At 43.1% G+C, this 17,864-nt stretch overlaps 1 protein-coding gene across 1 annotated transcript in view; it reads right to left on the reverse strand.

Annotated features, from left to right (window-relative positions):
- The window catches only part of LEKR1 (leucine, glutamate and lysine rich 1), a 41,270-nt gene extending 23,406 nt beyond the window's left edge, over positions 1 to 17,864 (reverse strand). Inside the window, exons 1-5 of the mRNA XM_009876467.1 lie at positions 17,817 to 17,864; positions 9,427 to 9,641; positions 3,833 to 3,952; positions 3,216 to 3,391; positions 218 to 403 (exon numbers count right to left, since the gene is read on the reverse strand). Coding sequence (XP_009874769.1) covers positions 218 to 403; positions 3,216 to 3,391; positions 3,833 to 3,952; positions 9,427 to 9,641; positions 17,817 to 17,864 — 745 coding nt within the window. The remainder of the gene's footprint in view (positions 1 to 217; positions 404 to 3,215; positions 3,392 to 3,832; positions 3,953 to 9,426; positions 9,642 to 17,816) is intronic.

Below are 17,864 nucleotides of genomic sequence, written 5' to 3' on the forward strand. Positions count from 1 at the left end.
CCTTCCTTGACTTTTGCTCCCCCCTGCAGCAGAGTCGTGTTCCCAGCAGGGGAACAGACTCCTCGGTGACATACCGTCTTCCTGAGTGCGCAGCAGCCCCGTGTTGCTCGGGTCTGGGCTGGACTGCTGAGAACTTTCACAGTCACAGCCTTAAAGAAATATCTTTTTGTGCTTCGTTTTATTTGGACGCTCGCTTGCAATGTCAAAATTCTCTTACCTAACGTTTCCTTTTGTAGCTCACGGCACCTACTTTGCAGCTCATTCCCTTGCTGAAGTGAAGTCTGAAGCTGTTGAGTTTTCAGCTCGACCGTGTCAGCCACCAACGTCAGATGTTTCACCTTTTCTTGGAGGCATTCGTTCTCTCTCTGGGATTTTGCTAATCGTTCGTTCAATTTCGGTATTTCTGAGGAGAAAGAAATCACACTGACTATTGTAAAATTTACCTTCTTCACTCAAAAGTGTTACACCTGATTTATGACATCAGCATTCTGTAACCCCAGTTCAGGCATGGATCAGTGTAAGCCGCGTACATCAGCAACATTTCTGCTGAGAACGCAGAGGGCCCAAAGACGGGTTTTGTGCAGTTGCTCCGCACACTTGTGCTTAGCCAAACACATAGCACTGACAAAAACCAAAACGTTTATTCTAAGTAATAATATATATCTGTCTATGATCTCACAATCAAATTAAAATACACCTATATATCCCAAATGAAATAACAACAGGTGACAAATATTTGAATCTGAGGTTTTTACCTTAACAAGACAAGCAAACAACTGCTGGCACACAAAAAAAAAGAATTGCAAACTTATTTGGAAATTAATGTGAGGAGAAACCAAGGGAGTTTAGCCTCTGCTAAAGCTCAGTTTGAAAGGCTTGTTCAGAAGATGTCCGGGCACGTGTATTCCACTTTATTCGCTCACTCCTTAGATAACCACTGCTGTATCACAAAGTGCATCTTCATTAACTAAAAGACAGGCTTTTTCACTCTCTCTCTCATCAGCTCTTCACCACGGAAGAGCAGCAGTCCCAAGGAAGTTTCCCAGGTAGTTGTTACCACAGGGGAAATACGCAAATCCTGGGTGGGGTAAAGTGGGTCTCCTCCATTTTCATACTTTTTCCTGAGTTTAGTCATTTGAACATTTGCAAAAGCGGTTGCAGTTCTTTTCTATCCTTCTCCAGCGACGGCCGTAAATGTTCAATTGTCCAAAGACCTTCTGTCACTTTTATTTAGGTTAATAGTGACAATGTTCAAGTTACACGAAGCCTAATTCTATTGTCAAGTCGGCTCTTGCACGTTTCATATGCTCTCCACGTGTGGTGCAAACACTTTCATTATCTACAATCTTTCCCAAGTACCCCACACTACCTTCATTACCAACAATCTCTCCCAACTACTCCACACTTAAACCAACGTACCGTTAAGGCTAAATTATGTAAATACCAAAACGATTTTAAGTTCTTCTTTCTACTTGCCATCAGTTAACCAAGGCTAAATAACATATACATCTATAAATATACACATATATAAATAACATATACAAGGGCTTGTTTAAGCTGTTTTCAAACTAAACAAGCAAAGTGGTCTAGGCATATGGAGTAGCACCTCATGTAGCATTTTTACTCTTGAAATCTGGATGGAAAATGGTAAATTAAACAAAAAAAATTCATTACATGTTACCACAACTTCATAATTTACAACTCATCACACCAGAACATAAAAGCTTTTGAATGACACTCACAGGCCAAAAAGAAATATAAATGAGGTGTGACTAAATTGTTTTGATGTAGAGAGCTAGATTTAAAGATGTACATAACGTGCGCAATGTGGCACTGCTCTCAGTGGGCTACAACGGATGCAGTCAGGGACAGGCACTGTGCATAATGGCACGGATAACCATTAAAAGAACATAAAAGGCTGCTCTTCTGCTTCCATACGGATATGCTTTATGGCAAGTAAAGCAAGGGATACTCCAGAAAAGAAGCCTTAAAATGTTATGCATCTCTTTGAACCTGAGAACGTCTAGAGAAACGCATGTTCGTATTCCCTTTATTAGCTGCAAACAGGCAGAGAATGAGCACAGGAAGAGAGGAATCCTTAGGGACAGACAATACTTTCCGTGCTCAGCCTAATTAGGAGATGAAGTCATGAATCAAAAGGCACGATATTGACACTGACATTTAAATTAATCGTTCTTACAGAAACTGAATACTAAAGAGTGGATTTTTTTTTCCGGTCACGCTCATCTCATGCAGGCAGGAGCCCTCCCTTCTGGGCTCAGGATCCTCAGGATCTTGGAGCCGGGAGCTGGCTCGGTGGGACTCATGCCCCCTCGCTCCTGCACCACAGCTGCCCCGCTTATTTCTTCCAAATCTGAAGAAAGCAATCATTGAAAATATAAAAAAAAATACTTCCAACTGCACAGGAAGTGTAAGCTGCTGGGGAGCTATTATTTAAAATGAAGCTACGTGTTTTCTGACCTACTCCATGCACACGCGTTGTGCTTCAGCTGCGGATTTGCACCCAAGCTCACGTGGTTTCACCAGCAGAATGATGTGGGAGATGCCCGTCACGCTCCGTGCCCTCATCGCATCAGCTCACACGTACCATCAGCTCACCTACTTCTTGGCTGGCTTATAACCCTGACAAAACTAACCTCCAGAGCGAACAGCAGCTCACCAACTCACACACACAGAGCACACCAGGAAACTGTAGGCAAAGAATACACACAAAAATTATGTCCAGATGCCACTAAAGTTGCAAAAGTCAGCCCAGGGTCTGTTTGGATGCTTTGAAAGTTACAGTTTGTCATTACAGCACCGTGCAGTTTTTTCAGCAAAACTAACCTCTTAACTGAGGCAGAGGAAAAAATGGTCTTTGAGGATAAATCTGATTTTTTAAGTCTGACCGCCAGCTCGAGGGCTGGGCACGACCTTCAGGAACAAGCCGTCGGTTGTGACTCGCTCCCAGCTTCTCTCCTCCTGAAGGCTGCCCTTGTCTGAGCAGGAAACGGGCTCTGGGCCAAGGGAATTATTCTCGGCCCACGGGCTGCTCCGTGCCCCTTCTCCATCCCCAAACCCCTCGGATACAGACAGCTGTAGTTGGGTGTCATTTAGCTCTTATTCAGAAACGGAAGCAGGGAGTAGCTGCCACAGGCTGGGTGCAGGTTTGCTCGCACGCCCTGGCTCAGATTAAATTTGAAAAGGTGACTTGCCTGTCAAAGCTTCTTTGCTAACGGTTTTTATTTGTAGAAAAATTTCTTCTTTCATGGCAGCCCAGTTCTCCAGGTTGCTGGAGATGACTTCTTTAATACTGTCAAGTTCGCTTCTAATAAAAGGGAACAGCGAGATGGCCTTGTTCAGAGTTGAGCAATGGTGTTCCACCGTATTTCTGCAAGACAAAGAAAAACCCCACAAATGTACGTTTTTAAAGTGACAAAACAGCATTAGTAAACATGGGAACTAAAGTACACTTGACAACTAGTTTTCAGTTACATGGTAACTTATATCACGTTACAATAATTTAGTGTATGGAATATATTGCATATTGAATATATTTATAATTCTAAATGTTGATTTCAAAGTCACGTATAAACGAAGAAAACTGTTCAGGCAACTGTGCAATCACTTTTTACTGAGACATCAGTGATACTTTCTGGTTACATTTGCTAATCCTTCACCATCTCGCTACAGTCTGGAAAAGCAAAAAAACCAAGAGGATGGTTATAAAGACTCTTCTCCCTCACAGCGTTCTCCCTGCCTGCAACTCCGCTGAATCCTCCCGACTGATGGCAGGAGGCACAAAATCCGTGGGGTTTGGGGGGATTCTTACCTGAGCGCTTGCGATTGTTTGTAGGCAGCTTCCTTTTCCTCTTGGAAATATCGCAGATCTTCTTTCACATTTTTTAATTCATCTTGCTTGGTTTTAAGTTCCACTGTTAGGTTTTTTATTCTACAGATGCAAACAAAATAATCAGAAAGCATTATTAGCGCTACTAACCAATGGCTAACTTTTGTTGCGGCTTTAAATTAAGAAAAGGCTTTTCAAAGATAATCAATGAGTATTTCAGACTCAGGTATTGGATCTCCAAAAGGAGATAATTTAATCATCTGGCCACTGTATGAGCCACCTGAGCAACTCCTACAAAGCCATAATCATAATACACTCGAAGAATTTGTGGAAGTGTATATATCCAACATCAGCCCATGTGCAATGCTAAATAACTACCTTCCGAACCCAGGTTCACTCGCAGGTGTGGCACAGAACTCGTTCAGCCTCCAAAAACATAAGCCACTATGAAAACCTCACAAAGGTCAAGTTGGGTACCTGACACACGCCAGGTGCCGCTGGCCTGCCGGGCCACCTGGGCACCCTGCTGGCTCTGTCACCCAGCACTGCCAGGTCCCTCTCTGGGGTTCTTGTGGCCAAAGTGTAGGACCCTGCCCTTGGTCGGGTTGAACTTCATCCCGTTGGCCTCAGCCCATCGGCCCCGCCTGGCCAGGTCCCTCTGCAGCGCTCTCCGACCCTCCGGCACATCGACACTGCTCCCCAGCCTGGAGTCATCTGCAAATTTACTAGGGGTACCTAAAAAGCAGGTGCCAGCAGGGGGGTGCAAGGTACCCCAAAGGGCTGCGCGGGTTCTACAGGCCATTGCAAGGCTGTGCCGAGAAGGGCAGTGGGGAGCTCGTCTAAGCCGGAATTCTCTAAAGTCAACCAACAGCAAAACGAACGTCGCCGGTTATTGCTACCATAACTGGTTTCCATCCAGACCGTTTCTCTATTTCTTCATTTCAGACATTTGCAGAAGATGAATCTCAGTTAGTCATTCTTGTTTCCCTCTGCCCTCAGTTTCACACTCATGATCATGGAACTGTACTGTCGTACTGCTGAATTAATTAATACGCTCAGCAGATAATAATAATTAAAAACAACACACATGTAAAACAAATCCTGTTCATTATTTTCCACCAGCTGGAATTTAGGCCTCTGTTGCTTCACAATGGCATTTTAAAAAGATAAAGTTTTCACAAAAATGTTTCTACCAGATGTTACTTCTATGTACTCAGGCAATGACATTAGCATGAAAATGCTCAAAAATGTCAAGTTAATAAGATTATTTTCCTACATCTTTCTTAAGGAGAGGGCAGGAAGTTCTGGACTAGAGCTAGGTTTCCATGTTCCCAGCTTGACCCACAACATGCCAGAGAAAGTACACATTTATTTTCTGTATTTCCCCACTTCCTTTCTGAAAAAAAAACCCAAACAAAAAAAAACCAACCAACCAAAAAAACCACCCAGCATATTTTGGGCCCAGAATACTGTTGACCACAAGTCGGAGCAGGAAGGATGTGATCTGGTGGTTCTACCTGACAAATCCCAGCTGGTGTCGGGCTCCAGCCAGAGCCCCAGCTCTCCTCGGGTTCTCCTCCCTCTCCTAACACCCCTCGAGCCACCTGCAAGCAGCCACCTTACAGAAGAGGATCGAAGGAGACACCGTCACAAAACCCCCTAGAAATATTTGCCTTTAAGAGACTGAAGTGTTTTCACCCTTCCTCCTCCTTGGTCTTCCACAAGGTGCTTTCATCACGAAAGCAAGTAACAGATTTTTAAATTACAGCAGAGTGACAACTTTCAGCATTGTACTGCAATTCCAACAGGAAAAAAGATCCTAAATCCAGGATAGGAAAAGAAAAGCTTACTGGTATCAGGACTCACAAACAGACTGTGTGCCCTCTCTCCTATCAAAAATGCAAATTCAGGTTTGTCACATCTCTGCTTCGATTATGCTTCTTTAAATGAGATTGTGACACTGCAGAAGCCGTGGAAAAAGCAATTAGAACAGATGATACGTGCTCCTCGTTATCTACAGGAATACCCAACTCAAGATGTACTGGAAGTGCAGAGTGGAAGAGAAAAAAGCCAGCATTCTTCGACGACAGCAGATCTGAGAGCTTTTCTTTGCCTCAAATATTCACCTTTTGAACTTCTTCACTGCAGCAGCAGTTCCGATCTGTTTATTTTTCAAGCGCAGCTACCATGGCGTAAATAAATACATTTTGAATATCGTTCTTTCGGCAGCCCGGGACTTATTCCCACAATTGTAATGAAATGAATGGAACTGTACGGGAATAACAGTTGAATCCAATTCCTTGCTGTGCTACATGCCCAGAAGGAATGAACCCCACACAGCACATCACTCCAGCTCCAGCAGATCCATGTCTTTCTCGTGCTGCGGGGTCAGAGCTGGCCCCAGAATCCCCTCCCTCGCCCTGCTGGTCACACTCCTGTGGGTGCAGCCCAGCACACTGGTCGCTTTTTTGGGCTGCGAGTGCGCACTGTCAGCTCGTGTTGAGCCCCGCGCCAACTAACACTAATGAGGAGTAGAATTAAGTGCAAAAAGGGACAGAACAATTCCAGTCCTTATGTGCCCTACATTCTCCCTACGACGAAAAACCAGGACACTACTTCCCTTTGCTGGGAAACAGTGAAGTGCAAAACCCAGGGATGCGCTGGATCCCGATACCTCTTGGCCACTTGTTGGATTGACTTGTCTCTTCCAAGCGCGACGACGAACGCTCCCTTCCTACTTGATGAACTGATTTCTCACGTTGCTAGATGATGCAGCAGTATCACTCTGGAAACACATAACGGCTGCAGCAGCCCAACGATGTTTTGTTCGTTAGTCACGCTTTCGAAAAGAGTCAAAAGACGTGCGATCTCCCAAGTTACCCGCTGGGACGCTAAATAACAAAAACAACTGACTGGATGCCCTAAACCACATTCAGAAAAGGAGAGGTTCGCTCTTTACCTCTTTGGGTATTTCATCCAGATTTGGCTCTCAGTGATTTTTTTTTTGTTTTTGCACCAATGCAACATTAATTTACCACTAAATATTCATCAGAAACAAACATATTAAAAAATATTACAATGACATTTTTGTCCTGTGCTCTTTCCTTTCCCTTCAAAGCTTATTTTTAAAATGGTGACACAGTTCTTAAAGCACGTGCCACTGCCCATTTCCAGTGTTTTCAGTCTCCTAGACAAGAAATCACACGTCATTTCTACCAAGTTAAGGGTAGAGCAGTGTGCTGTTATCACTGCCCAGTCACTTGAGGGTTTTATTACAAGTACAGACTTGACCAAGCCAGGTAGTTGCTGTTGCCTTCCTCAGCAATTATGTTGCAGAAAGGAAGATTTTCTTTTAGGCAAATTGAACAGCAAAGCATTTTCCACGGTATTAAGTTTTGCCATTGTGGTAAGAACTAATGAACTCAAGAACGCACACACAAAAAAAGCACAGATACAGAGAAAGGCAGTTTCCACCGATTATAATGTGAGGCTTATCTTTAAGATTTTTTTTATTTATGAATAAAACTTTCAGTATCTACATGTGTGATTCAGGAGCATAAGTTTCACAGCAGTTGCATTTCTTGGATGTTGCGAGAATTGTGAAAATCCGTGTAGTTAACTCTGTGCCGGCTAGGATCCCCTCCTTCTGACAAAATCCTGAAGGGTAGGTAACGAATTTCTGCAAAAGCCCCCTTTCCCAAGCTTAAACACAGGTATGAACAATTGCAATACTTCAACCTAAAAGGAAAATATAATTAAAGAGTCCACAACTAACGAGAAAAATTGAAACTCTGGGGGTACCAGAGATTTTGCTTTTTAGAAAAGCAGTATTTGGCTTCCAATAAACATTTGCCGTTTGGGAAGACTGATTTGTCGAGCTTGTGAGAACCACAAGACAGTAAGTTGAATGGTTAGTTTATGCCAACAGCACAAGGTAACAAGAGAGGCTCAGGATAGTAAAGAGATAAGGAATATTTAGACAAATTACTTAACCAGGCACAACAGTTGATTTATGGCCTGAATGAACGCCTATTGCAAGTATTTCACTTGATTTCAGCAGGTTTTAAATCAAGTTGAGCCTTAGGGGGGAAAAAAAAGCAGAGATAAAATTTTTATTAACTGTTCCAAGAGTCAGATAAATGAAAATTTCAAAGTTTACCTCTGGCAAACGATCCTCAACAAGAAGAATGTGCTGTCAGTGCATTTGCTAACACACTGAACACTGCCACCGGAACTGCCACCCAGAGCTGTCAGAGGAACGAGCAGGAAACGCACTCTTCAAAAATACGACGCTAAACCAAAGAAAACACTGGATATCGGGGTGGGTGGCGGATGTTCAGCCCAAATAAAATAAAAAATATTGCAAGAAACAATACGAGTGGTACCCAAGATACATGTGTTTTGTTCCACTTTGTGTAAACTTTAAAATCAAACTTATTACTAATATCACCAAACACAAGCCTAACTAAAGCCACTAATAGCGACCTTAAATTCCAAACAGTGTTTGAGTGATTCATTGAAAAAAAATTTAAAAATAAAAAAAGGTAAATGGATTTCAATACTTCACCAATAGACAAGCTGTAGTCATCTCTTCTGCAGTGTTTCCAAACCATTCCAGCCCAACCTTAAGAGCACGTTAACACTCAAAACACCCCACGCTCCCAATTCCAGATCACTTCCCACTAGGTCTGAGTTGGTCATGCAAGACTCACCCTCTTGGGGGTCTTTAGAATCCAAATGACGGAGCCGATAATTCAAATTACAATCTCACTCTTACCAGAAGTTTCTGACAGCTTGATTCAGATACGCAAGACATTACTGAGAAGTTTCTGCTGCCCCTGCTTGTACCACGTTATTCTGTCGGTAGTCAGCTGTAGCAACTACATTTTTACAAAGTATCTTTTAGGAGACAACTACAAATATCAGCGTTTATAGTCGTACTATAAACAACCAGTGGAATATAACAATAGACTCCAAAACGTGAGGAAAGAAAATTAGGACGTAGAAAACCAGCACACAGTATCCACGTTGAGTCTGACTATGAAGAGCAGAAGACAAGAGGAAAAGAAAGAAGGGCAGTTCTTCAACTTCCAGGTCTGGAAGAGACCAAAACACTGATATTTCTTCCACAGAACAGTGAGCCTTTCGAAGGGGCAAATATTTTCAAAGTACAACTTCCTGTAAAAGAGAACACACCTAAAGGCTCTAATCATTGTGCCCTAAAAGAAAAAATAAAAAAAAAATCAGTGTGGCCCTGAGGTCTCTTGTTAACCACTGGGGTTCTTAAGAATATAAAACTCCTCCTTTAAGTGGGACCTTCACATACGTGTCAGTGAGCACTTGGAACCTGCTGCTTGCCTTCTGCCCTTTGCTTCACTGTTTCCAAACCATTAAGGAATTTAAAATTTGCTTCCAGACAATACTAGGAAAGGTTATTTAGATTAGTATATCTGTTACATCTGATAAGAAAAAAAAAAGAAAAAGACAAACCTGATTTGCATTTTAAACTTATCTGGAATGAAATTACCTAATACACATACACGAGAACAACATCAAACCAGATAATACGCTCTGACCTTTCTGTTTTCGATTCCCCGTCAGCTCGATAGTGGTCAAGGTCTTGGTAAAGAGACTGCAATTCTGCTTGAAGTCCTTTTTCCCGTTCTATGCTTCCTTCATAGAATTTAATCTCCTTTTCCATCGCTTTTACTTTTTCTTCCATCACCTTAAATTCCTGCAGTATCAAATAGCTGACTCCACAGTATTTACATACTGTCTCATCCCGGGACATCTAGAAAAAGGTAAAATTGGAAAACTGTAAAAAAACCACAAGCTAAAAAAATACCTCACCTAAACCTGAATGAGACTGAATTATAATAATAATAACAAATCTGAATAGTTTAAACCATTTACGGTTCTGAAGCATTTACGATCAGATGATGTTATTGCTTAAACAAATAATAAAGACAAAATTCTACATTAGCAAAATTAAATCAAGCTATTGCAGTACTTTCGCTTACTGGAAGCAAGTTGTATCGACTGTGCAATTTACTACATGGGAATTCCCGTTGGAATTCTAAGCTGAAGTGCCTCTGAATTACGTTTGATGTATTAATTTAAAATAAAATGCCCTGTTTTACAAAGTTATCTCCTTAATGAATTTGTGATGGTCTGAGCCAGGAAAATGTTATTTGCTGTGGGTTTTTTGACAACTCTTATCCAACTGAAGTAGACAAGATGAAAAGTGGAAAGTTAATAAAATGATGTAATCCAGCACTCTTTACGAGAATAATTCAAGTGAGTAAGGGACTGATCAGGATGATGTAGTGTCCACAGCACTTGAGCGTTGTGGAAAATGTAACCCATTTACTCAGGGCAAAGTATTCATCACTGATTTAAAAAAACACAGAGTACGTAATACGCATCTAATGGAAAGACCATTTCTTAAATTGAAAACCATACTTTTTTAAGTGGTCAAACTATTAAGCTTTGCAGTAGGCAAAGCTTCATAAATACAAATGAACAGACGCGCTCTGACTTTGATGCGTACTTATTCCTCATTATATCAGGTTTTTTCCTGTGTATTTAAGCAGTTTCACTTCCAGAAGAAACGCTTCCAAGTGCTGCAGAACAATATCACAGCATCACCACCACAGTGCAAGAACTATGAACAGGTATCGGTCAGCCTCGAGACGTGCAAGGTAGAACTGGGTGGCAGCTGGAAGAGCAGTTGTGTGTTTGTGTATCGAGAGCTTGAACCTTTCTTGCAATTATCAACTGTTGTAAAGATTTTAACACAATGACTTAGGACAATTGGAAAGCGGCAGCTTAAGTCAAATATAAGAATCCCTGGTTTTCCAGAAAAAAAGAAAACGAAGACGTTTTGAGACATCGGGATAAACTGAAAGAAATCGAAAGCAAACAGCATTCAAAACTATAAACTAGAGACTCATTATCCCATGATTCAGTAATCTTTACCACTTTAACCATAGCTTGAAAAAAAATGGTATTTCAGGATGCCCTGGAACTACCAGACCAAGCTTTACTTTCCAGGTCCTTAGTTTTGTCCCAGTTTAAAACACCCCTAGTTACAGTTGCTCTGAATGAGCTGAACATGCAAGTTTATTTTTCCTGGCAGCTGCAAACTGTGCTTGGAAATATGAAACTGTTATTCAGGATAACTACCACGAAGTTCCAAAGCACGCAAATGACTATATTGTAAAAAGGACAAAATGAGCTGTTATAAGGAGCACAGGAGGGGGCCTCTCCTCCCCAGAACACTGCGCTCTCCTGCAGCAGCGCCACTGCTGTCTTTCAAACAAACACTTACAGACATTTCAGCGGGCACCAGGATTAAAAGCAAAATAAAACAATCGGGGTCCTGAACTGAAAAGGTTTTCAGCAAGTACTAAAACTTTTTCGTTTTCAATTTTGTTACTGGACTTAAAAAGAAACAAAGTCGTATATCAATAAATATAATCCATCCAGGCTCAGCAGGCAACGGGCTCCATTCTTCTTCACGTCCTTTCCCCAGGTAAAGTAAAAACTTGAAAGGACTTCAGATCAGGTTAGGTTTTTTCCAAGTATTTCCTATACAGAAAAATCACAGGAAAGCCCGAGGGCTTTATATTACTGCAGTAAGGAAGGAAAGTTCTGCCTTTTAATATCAACCTTGCCTCTATAAACGCAAAATTATCCTGCAATCACCGCAATATCCTCTAGACAGACACGAACAGGTTTGAAAATATCTATCTGTAGTATACGTAGCAGAGAAAGACTGTCAAGCTGTAGATGCTGGTTTTTTTCAGTCAAAATAAAGCCAAGGCTATCTTCGGGCTACCCCAGTTTAATGGTCAGAGCCAGAAAGCATTTTATGGCCTGGAAGACTACTTACAAAAGAAATGGGTTTGGGGTTTGCCCAGTTTTCAAGAGAAATAACATTACTTTGTCTACATGTGCATTTCTCCATCACCACCCTGTGAAACTTGTGAACCAGAATGTTTTGTCATCTAGAACCAATTCTGACACTAAAAGCAGAAATCTTTAAGTGTCTAGAAGTCTTGGAGAACGAGGTAGGCAACAAAGACTTCATCACTTCCCTGCTGAAGAAAACCCTGGAGCGCAAACACAAGCCCTTATCAGATAATCCATACCGGAGAAACCCTTACAAATAGCCTGTCCAGAAGAAAAAATTCCATTAGACCTTCTATCTTAGACACCAAAATGGATCAGCCATCCCACAAAAGTCTGTAGAAAACAAATTTTCATTAGTTCTTATGCTTACAGAGTTACCTTTTCTAGAATATTGTCACCGAGTAACCGCTAAGAATGTGTATTACATACACAATGATTTCTGTTTTCAGATTCCCTATTTCACGAGTTACTTCTGATCAAAAGGCTGTTGTCATCTTCACAAATGCAAAGTAGAAAAAAAAAAACCATCAAGGGAAAGCAGAGTTTGAAAAGAATAGAAAAGGAAACTATGGGAGCTCTAACTAGAAAGAGGACTGTGTATGTCCACAGCAGTGAGAATAAGCAGTGAGCAGAAAAAAATTAACTAGGAAATTAAAAAACAAAACCAAACCAGAAACGAAACAGAAGGTAATTTTAGTACTGTGGTTTTGGTCTGCATGGACAGGGAAACTCAAGGGCAAACAAGGACGTGAAAAGGTAAGGGCGGGATCCTGAAAACACTCCCGCTCTCTGAGTTAGCACGACAGTACTACGTGCACAGTAACTACATAAAAAAACAAACTAAGGACAAAGTGCTTGAACTAGTACGACATTTAATCCACAAGACTTTGAGCTACAGTTCTGACACACTTTACACCAGGTGGCACAAGGAAAGGACAGGAGCTCTGCTCAGAGCGAAGCGCGGTGTGAGGCAGCTTTACCAGCTGCGATGTTCCAGCAGCTGTTCCACAGCGGCGTCCCTGCGAGCAGCTTCAGCCCAGAGCTGTGCTTGGTTTTGGAAGAACTGATCTTACCCCGTGGTTACACAGATTTCTTTAGCTACTCAGGGCAAGTGGAGAACTGAGTCAAGATGGGTAGTCGCTCCAACTGCATCTCTCCGACTCGGTACCGTAAGCCTCTAGTAGAGCGTAAGTGGGGGGAAAAAATAAAATAAAAAAAATAAAATAAATTACATCAGTGATCTGGCCCATTTTTAGCCTTCTGAAGGACAAGACAAGAATTTACATCATTTAAAACTTGGCCAAATAGCTTGTACATGCTATTCTTCCCTGATATTTCAGATTCCACCCACAAAATTTAGCACAGTGAAGAGCTAAACTCCCGTTAAAATAGTCTCCTTTTTCACTTAGCAGCACCTGGGTATTACAGCATCCAGCACACAGATCACTTACACTAGAAATGGTCTGTTATAAGCAGCTAATAAATAGCCATGGCTCTTAAAAGCCAGAACTTAAATCCTCAATTAACAAGCTGCTTTTAAAAAGCTTTGAATATGCCAAACTACATTTCTAGCAGAGCCATGTGGAAAGCTCAGGAGCATAATTTTTTTTTTTTTAAATTATGCTGCAGCTGGGTGCTCTTATATTATTTCTGGATATAGAAATATATCCAGAAATATATGCCTCTACTCCATTCTACCTCATCTACTTTTGTTTTGCTTCTCTGCCTCATTACTTTCATTTCTGCCATGCTGCTTGTCCTTCTGGCAACCCAGCTAATCCCTAGCACACAACAAGAATCATTACTCAAACCACGCGACTCATTTTTCTAGGAAGAAAGTGGAGCCTTCTGCTGTGTATGCAAAACTGAAGAGTTATTTGATTGAAATTGATCGTTTTTTATTCAAAGAAAGATCTTTAAAGTATCTCCGCATGCGAGTCCACCAGAATGGATTCAGAGAGTAATAGATTGTAATGCTAAGCCACACTGCCTATAAAATTATTTGCTCCATTTCCATAAAATACCAATTCCAAACTAGAAATCACAGTATTGGCTTTGACTACACCTGAGCAGTACAGAAACAGGCTTGCAGTAAAAAACAGAGTGTCCTGCTCTCAAAAGTTTCATTCAAAACATGCCCTGAAACACCCGGGTTGTCACGACAGGAAATAATACTCAGATTTCAGGTAGCTTTAATTTTTTCCTGCCTGTGACTAAAGCAGCCTAATGAATCATTAAAGACTTTGTTGCACTGCTGGTAACTGCACACACTCCCAGAAGCCCTGCAAATATCATGAAAAAAAAACAAAACCCTCTCCACCAGGCCACACAGACCTTGCTGGGACCGTGCAAAAAGGATACAAGAAAAGCTTGGCCTAGCTTTCCCAGAAAATCTTGACTATTGCAAACAGAGCCCTAGTCCGAGGGGTATAGCAAGAGCTCAAAAAGCTTCACAGCTCCAGGTGACCGTCAGTGACTCCCGCATTCCCACATGAGGAACAGAAGATCACCACCCGGGTTCTGAAGAGCTGCATTCACGAACCCTCTCAACACAGAGTGTTGCCGGCACGATCAGGGACTGGTTTTCCCAAACCAGCTGTGGGCCCGTGGGTAACCCGCTCACTGCTGAGAGCTCCCTGTCTCCTCCGGCAGCAGCGCGTGGGCTCACACCCAACAGGAGCTGGTATTTGCCAGCGTTTCCAAAGCACAGTGCAGCCACTCCGAACACTCGCGCGGCCAGAGCGCGTCATCCCACCTGAAAGTTAAACATTCTATAGCACAGCGCTGAAAATCTCACCGAGCACGGAGGCAACTCGTGAACGTCACCTCAAGCATTCTAAGGGACGTGACAACCAGACCTCCTGCCGCTCCGCACGCAGACACCAGCCTGCTCACACTGATCCTCCTGCCCTGGAAGGCACGAATGGAAACGCTGCTGCTCCCGAATCCCTATTGCTATTGCAGGCACTGCACACACAGCCACTGGGTTCGCTTCGGCACAGCGAGTCTGGGTGAACAGGACAGATTCTTTAACTCATTAACGCAACAGGAACTATGCAAGAACTTACCAAAAAAAAAAAGTTAACCCCAGGTTCAAAGACAGCAAGAAAAATGAAAGATAGCAATGTGCTCATAAAGATACCATAAAGTGCTCAATCTATAGCACACACGGCAAATGAGTGAGTAACCCTCTGCTACTGCTAACGTACGAGATGTTTTGTGGCCAGTGGATACATGGAACGTTCTGTACCCACGTATAACACGGCTTCAAAGTTCCTGCTCCGCTTGCTTCCTCAGGCTCCTGGAGTGAGAACTGCTAATCTGTGAGGGGATCTCATGCTCAATTTATTTTATGATTTGTGTTAACCAAAGGTTATTTGCTTGCCAAATAAAATATAAAAATGAAATACGGCTTTTTGTTTGGCACTTTGAGGAGTCAGATGGGTGCTATTTCATTTCCCACTTCAGTAGGATCTTCAGAGTGAAACTGCATCTTCCCGTCTACTTAGATCAAACGGACACCAAAGCTGAAACAAACAGACCTTTTGTAAGCTCACAAGCTTCTAGAAGATTTGTCTGTCACTGGAAACAGACAGCGAACAAGGTGCAATATGATAATCTTCTTTTCTCTTGAGGAAAAAAACCTAAACGAACCACAAAACAAACCAACACAGAAGAGATCCCAAGCAACAAAGAGAACTCTCCCAACACACACATCCCTAACAGTGGAGTAAAGGAACCGCTAATTTCTTTTTTTTTAATCATTTGGTGGTCTATGATACCTCTCAAACAAAACCAAACTTCTCTCCTGTCTATTGTTTCATTAACAAAACGCCAAGAAGCCTCCACTTCTCTGTAATTAGAACTTAATAAACATAGTGGACAACACCTACTGGGCCCAGTCTGTGAATGGTCAATTTATATCAACTCCTTCCACGACACCCACGGCTTTACTGCAGAACAGGCTGCTCCGGGTTGACACAAGACACTCCCTTCCCCCTTCCCTCTCGGTACAATCCTCCAGAGAAGCGCCCTTTTGTGGGCAGCTACCTCACAGCTCCAAGCACACTGACAAGCACCGTGCGAAGCTCCACCACCCGCTCAGAGGGCGAAGGGATGCTGAGAGCTCTGCTCCGCATCCTCGCTTTCCGAGACAGACCCTCGATGCGCTGTCAGCACTACAAGCCCACGCAAAACAGCGCCCAGCAAGAGAGACTTCTTCCCTCCGCCGCTAAAATCACAGCGCCTAACGCCCTCCCTCCCGACACAGGCGCTCCCTTGCACCGCAAGCTGCACGTTGGGAGCACATGCTCGGTTTGGCAGCGCAAGCTACAGCTGGCACCAGTTCTGCTTATGTCTGGAGCGATCCGAGAGGAAGATTCCCAAAGAGCTGCTGTAAAATCCAAGCATCAGAGAACGCAAAGGGGATGAGGACGTGTGAACATAAAAGGTAGAAAATACGAGGGTAGGAAACTGTGAGGACTTGTAATCAGGCTCCGCATATTGTAACTACACTGCGACTACGACGCAAGTCAGCTGAGTGAAGAGAGGAGCAGGAGCAAAAGATATGTAAGACCTGACACTTCACTCAGCCCAAAATCTTGGCCTGTCGTTGCCTCAGAGCTCGCGTATCTTACACCAAGGTGACACGGTAGGAATGTAAACCTGTACACATACGTACCTACCAGCAGGGATGTGCCTTCTACAGCACTTTGTTAGTATTATTCTGCTTATTACCTGACTACAGAGCTCAGTGTTGGGTCTGGCAAGTGAAAAGGAAGCTTCATCAGGTACTTGGTATTTGTATTGATGCACTGGACTTACTCTTTCTGAAGATGAAGTTCAGTGCTGTTCCCAGAGCGCCCACAACCCCTCCCAGACCGGCATCAGCCTATTTGTAGCTATAACCTCAGACCCTAGCTCAGTGAACAACAGCAAACACCAACACTCCTACTGAAAGAAATCACCCCTTTCTGGTTCCAGTTTGTGCATGCTTCCTCCTCATCCGTGTAGCACGCAGATCAGGAACTAGATCGGGAACCTATGCAAAGAAAAGACAAGCAGCTGAAGTGCCACCAAACTACAGCCTTAAGTCATTAACAGAAACATGGAGCAGCACTAGATCCAGCACAATTCCCTCATGTTCCCCATCAGCTGCTTTTCTGACAAACAGGCATTCATTTTTTGCTAACCACCTTGTCCTGTCGATGATTGCAAACTGATTTCTAAATAAACCAACTCATCTGGTATCTTTCCCGCCACCAAAACAACCGCTAAGGTGTCTGTGCATTTCCCAGCTTCTGCCCCTGCTCTTCTTTGCAGGCAAGTATTCCTCTTCCCTTCCTCTGGTTATCTTCCCCATCCTCAAATGCTCAGAAACCACCAACAGCTCAGAAACCGTCTCCGCAGTTTCCTGGACTACTCCAAGGAGAATTTTTCCAGGCTGTGCTAACCTGAGCACACAGAACTTTTAAGTTACTTGTCACTAGACGCAAGCCAAAGAAAAATTTAAAAAAAAAAAAAGACAGCAGGGTGTTTTATCACCAAAGTAAAAACAGCGTTACAAAAACCAACTCGCGTTCGACTTGTGCGCATCACTGCGTATAAAGAGCCTCCCTGAAAGTTATCCCATATAAAGAGCAGCATTGTTCCTTAGCAATGAACTGCCTCCCAACAAGGAGCACGGCCTCGCACGCACAGAGAAGATACAAGAAAAAGACGAAGGGGAATGTTCCGTTCCTGTTTGTATTGACACTCCTTTGGAACAATTACGTGTTCTCCTCTGCAGTCATTCCAAACCCAGGGCAACAAAACATCTTGCCGTGACACCGCCTTGCCGTGACACCACCGCTGCAGAGCGAGCGTGTTCCTCCACGGCATTACTGTGTAATTACACCTCAGTACAGTGACGAAACGCAGAACACACCCAGCCTAAAACCAGAGCCAAAAAATCCCAGACCCCAAGCCACTGTCCCGAGGCCAACGACATCTCCCCAGGTTTCTGGGGACGAACCCAACCGGTTTGGTTTTTCACCCTTCCACCGCTTCGTACCTTCCGGATCTCCTCGGGCAGCGCGTGGATGGGGACGTGCCGCTCCAT

The sequence above is a fragment of the Apaloderma vittatum genome, unplaced genomic scaffold (genome assembly GCF_000703405.1).
Source record: "Apaloderma vittatum isolate BGI_N311 unplaced genomic scaffold, ASM70340v1 scaffold25899, whole genome shotgun sequence".
Taxonomy (NCBI): Eukaryota; Metazoa; Chordata; class Aves; order Trogoniformes; family Trogonidae; genus Apaloderma; species Apaloderma vittatum.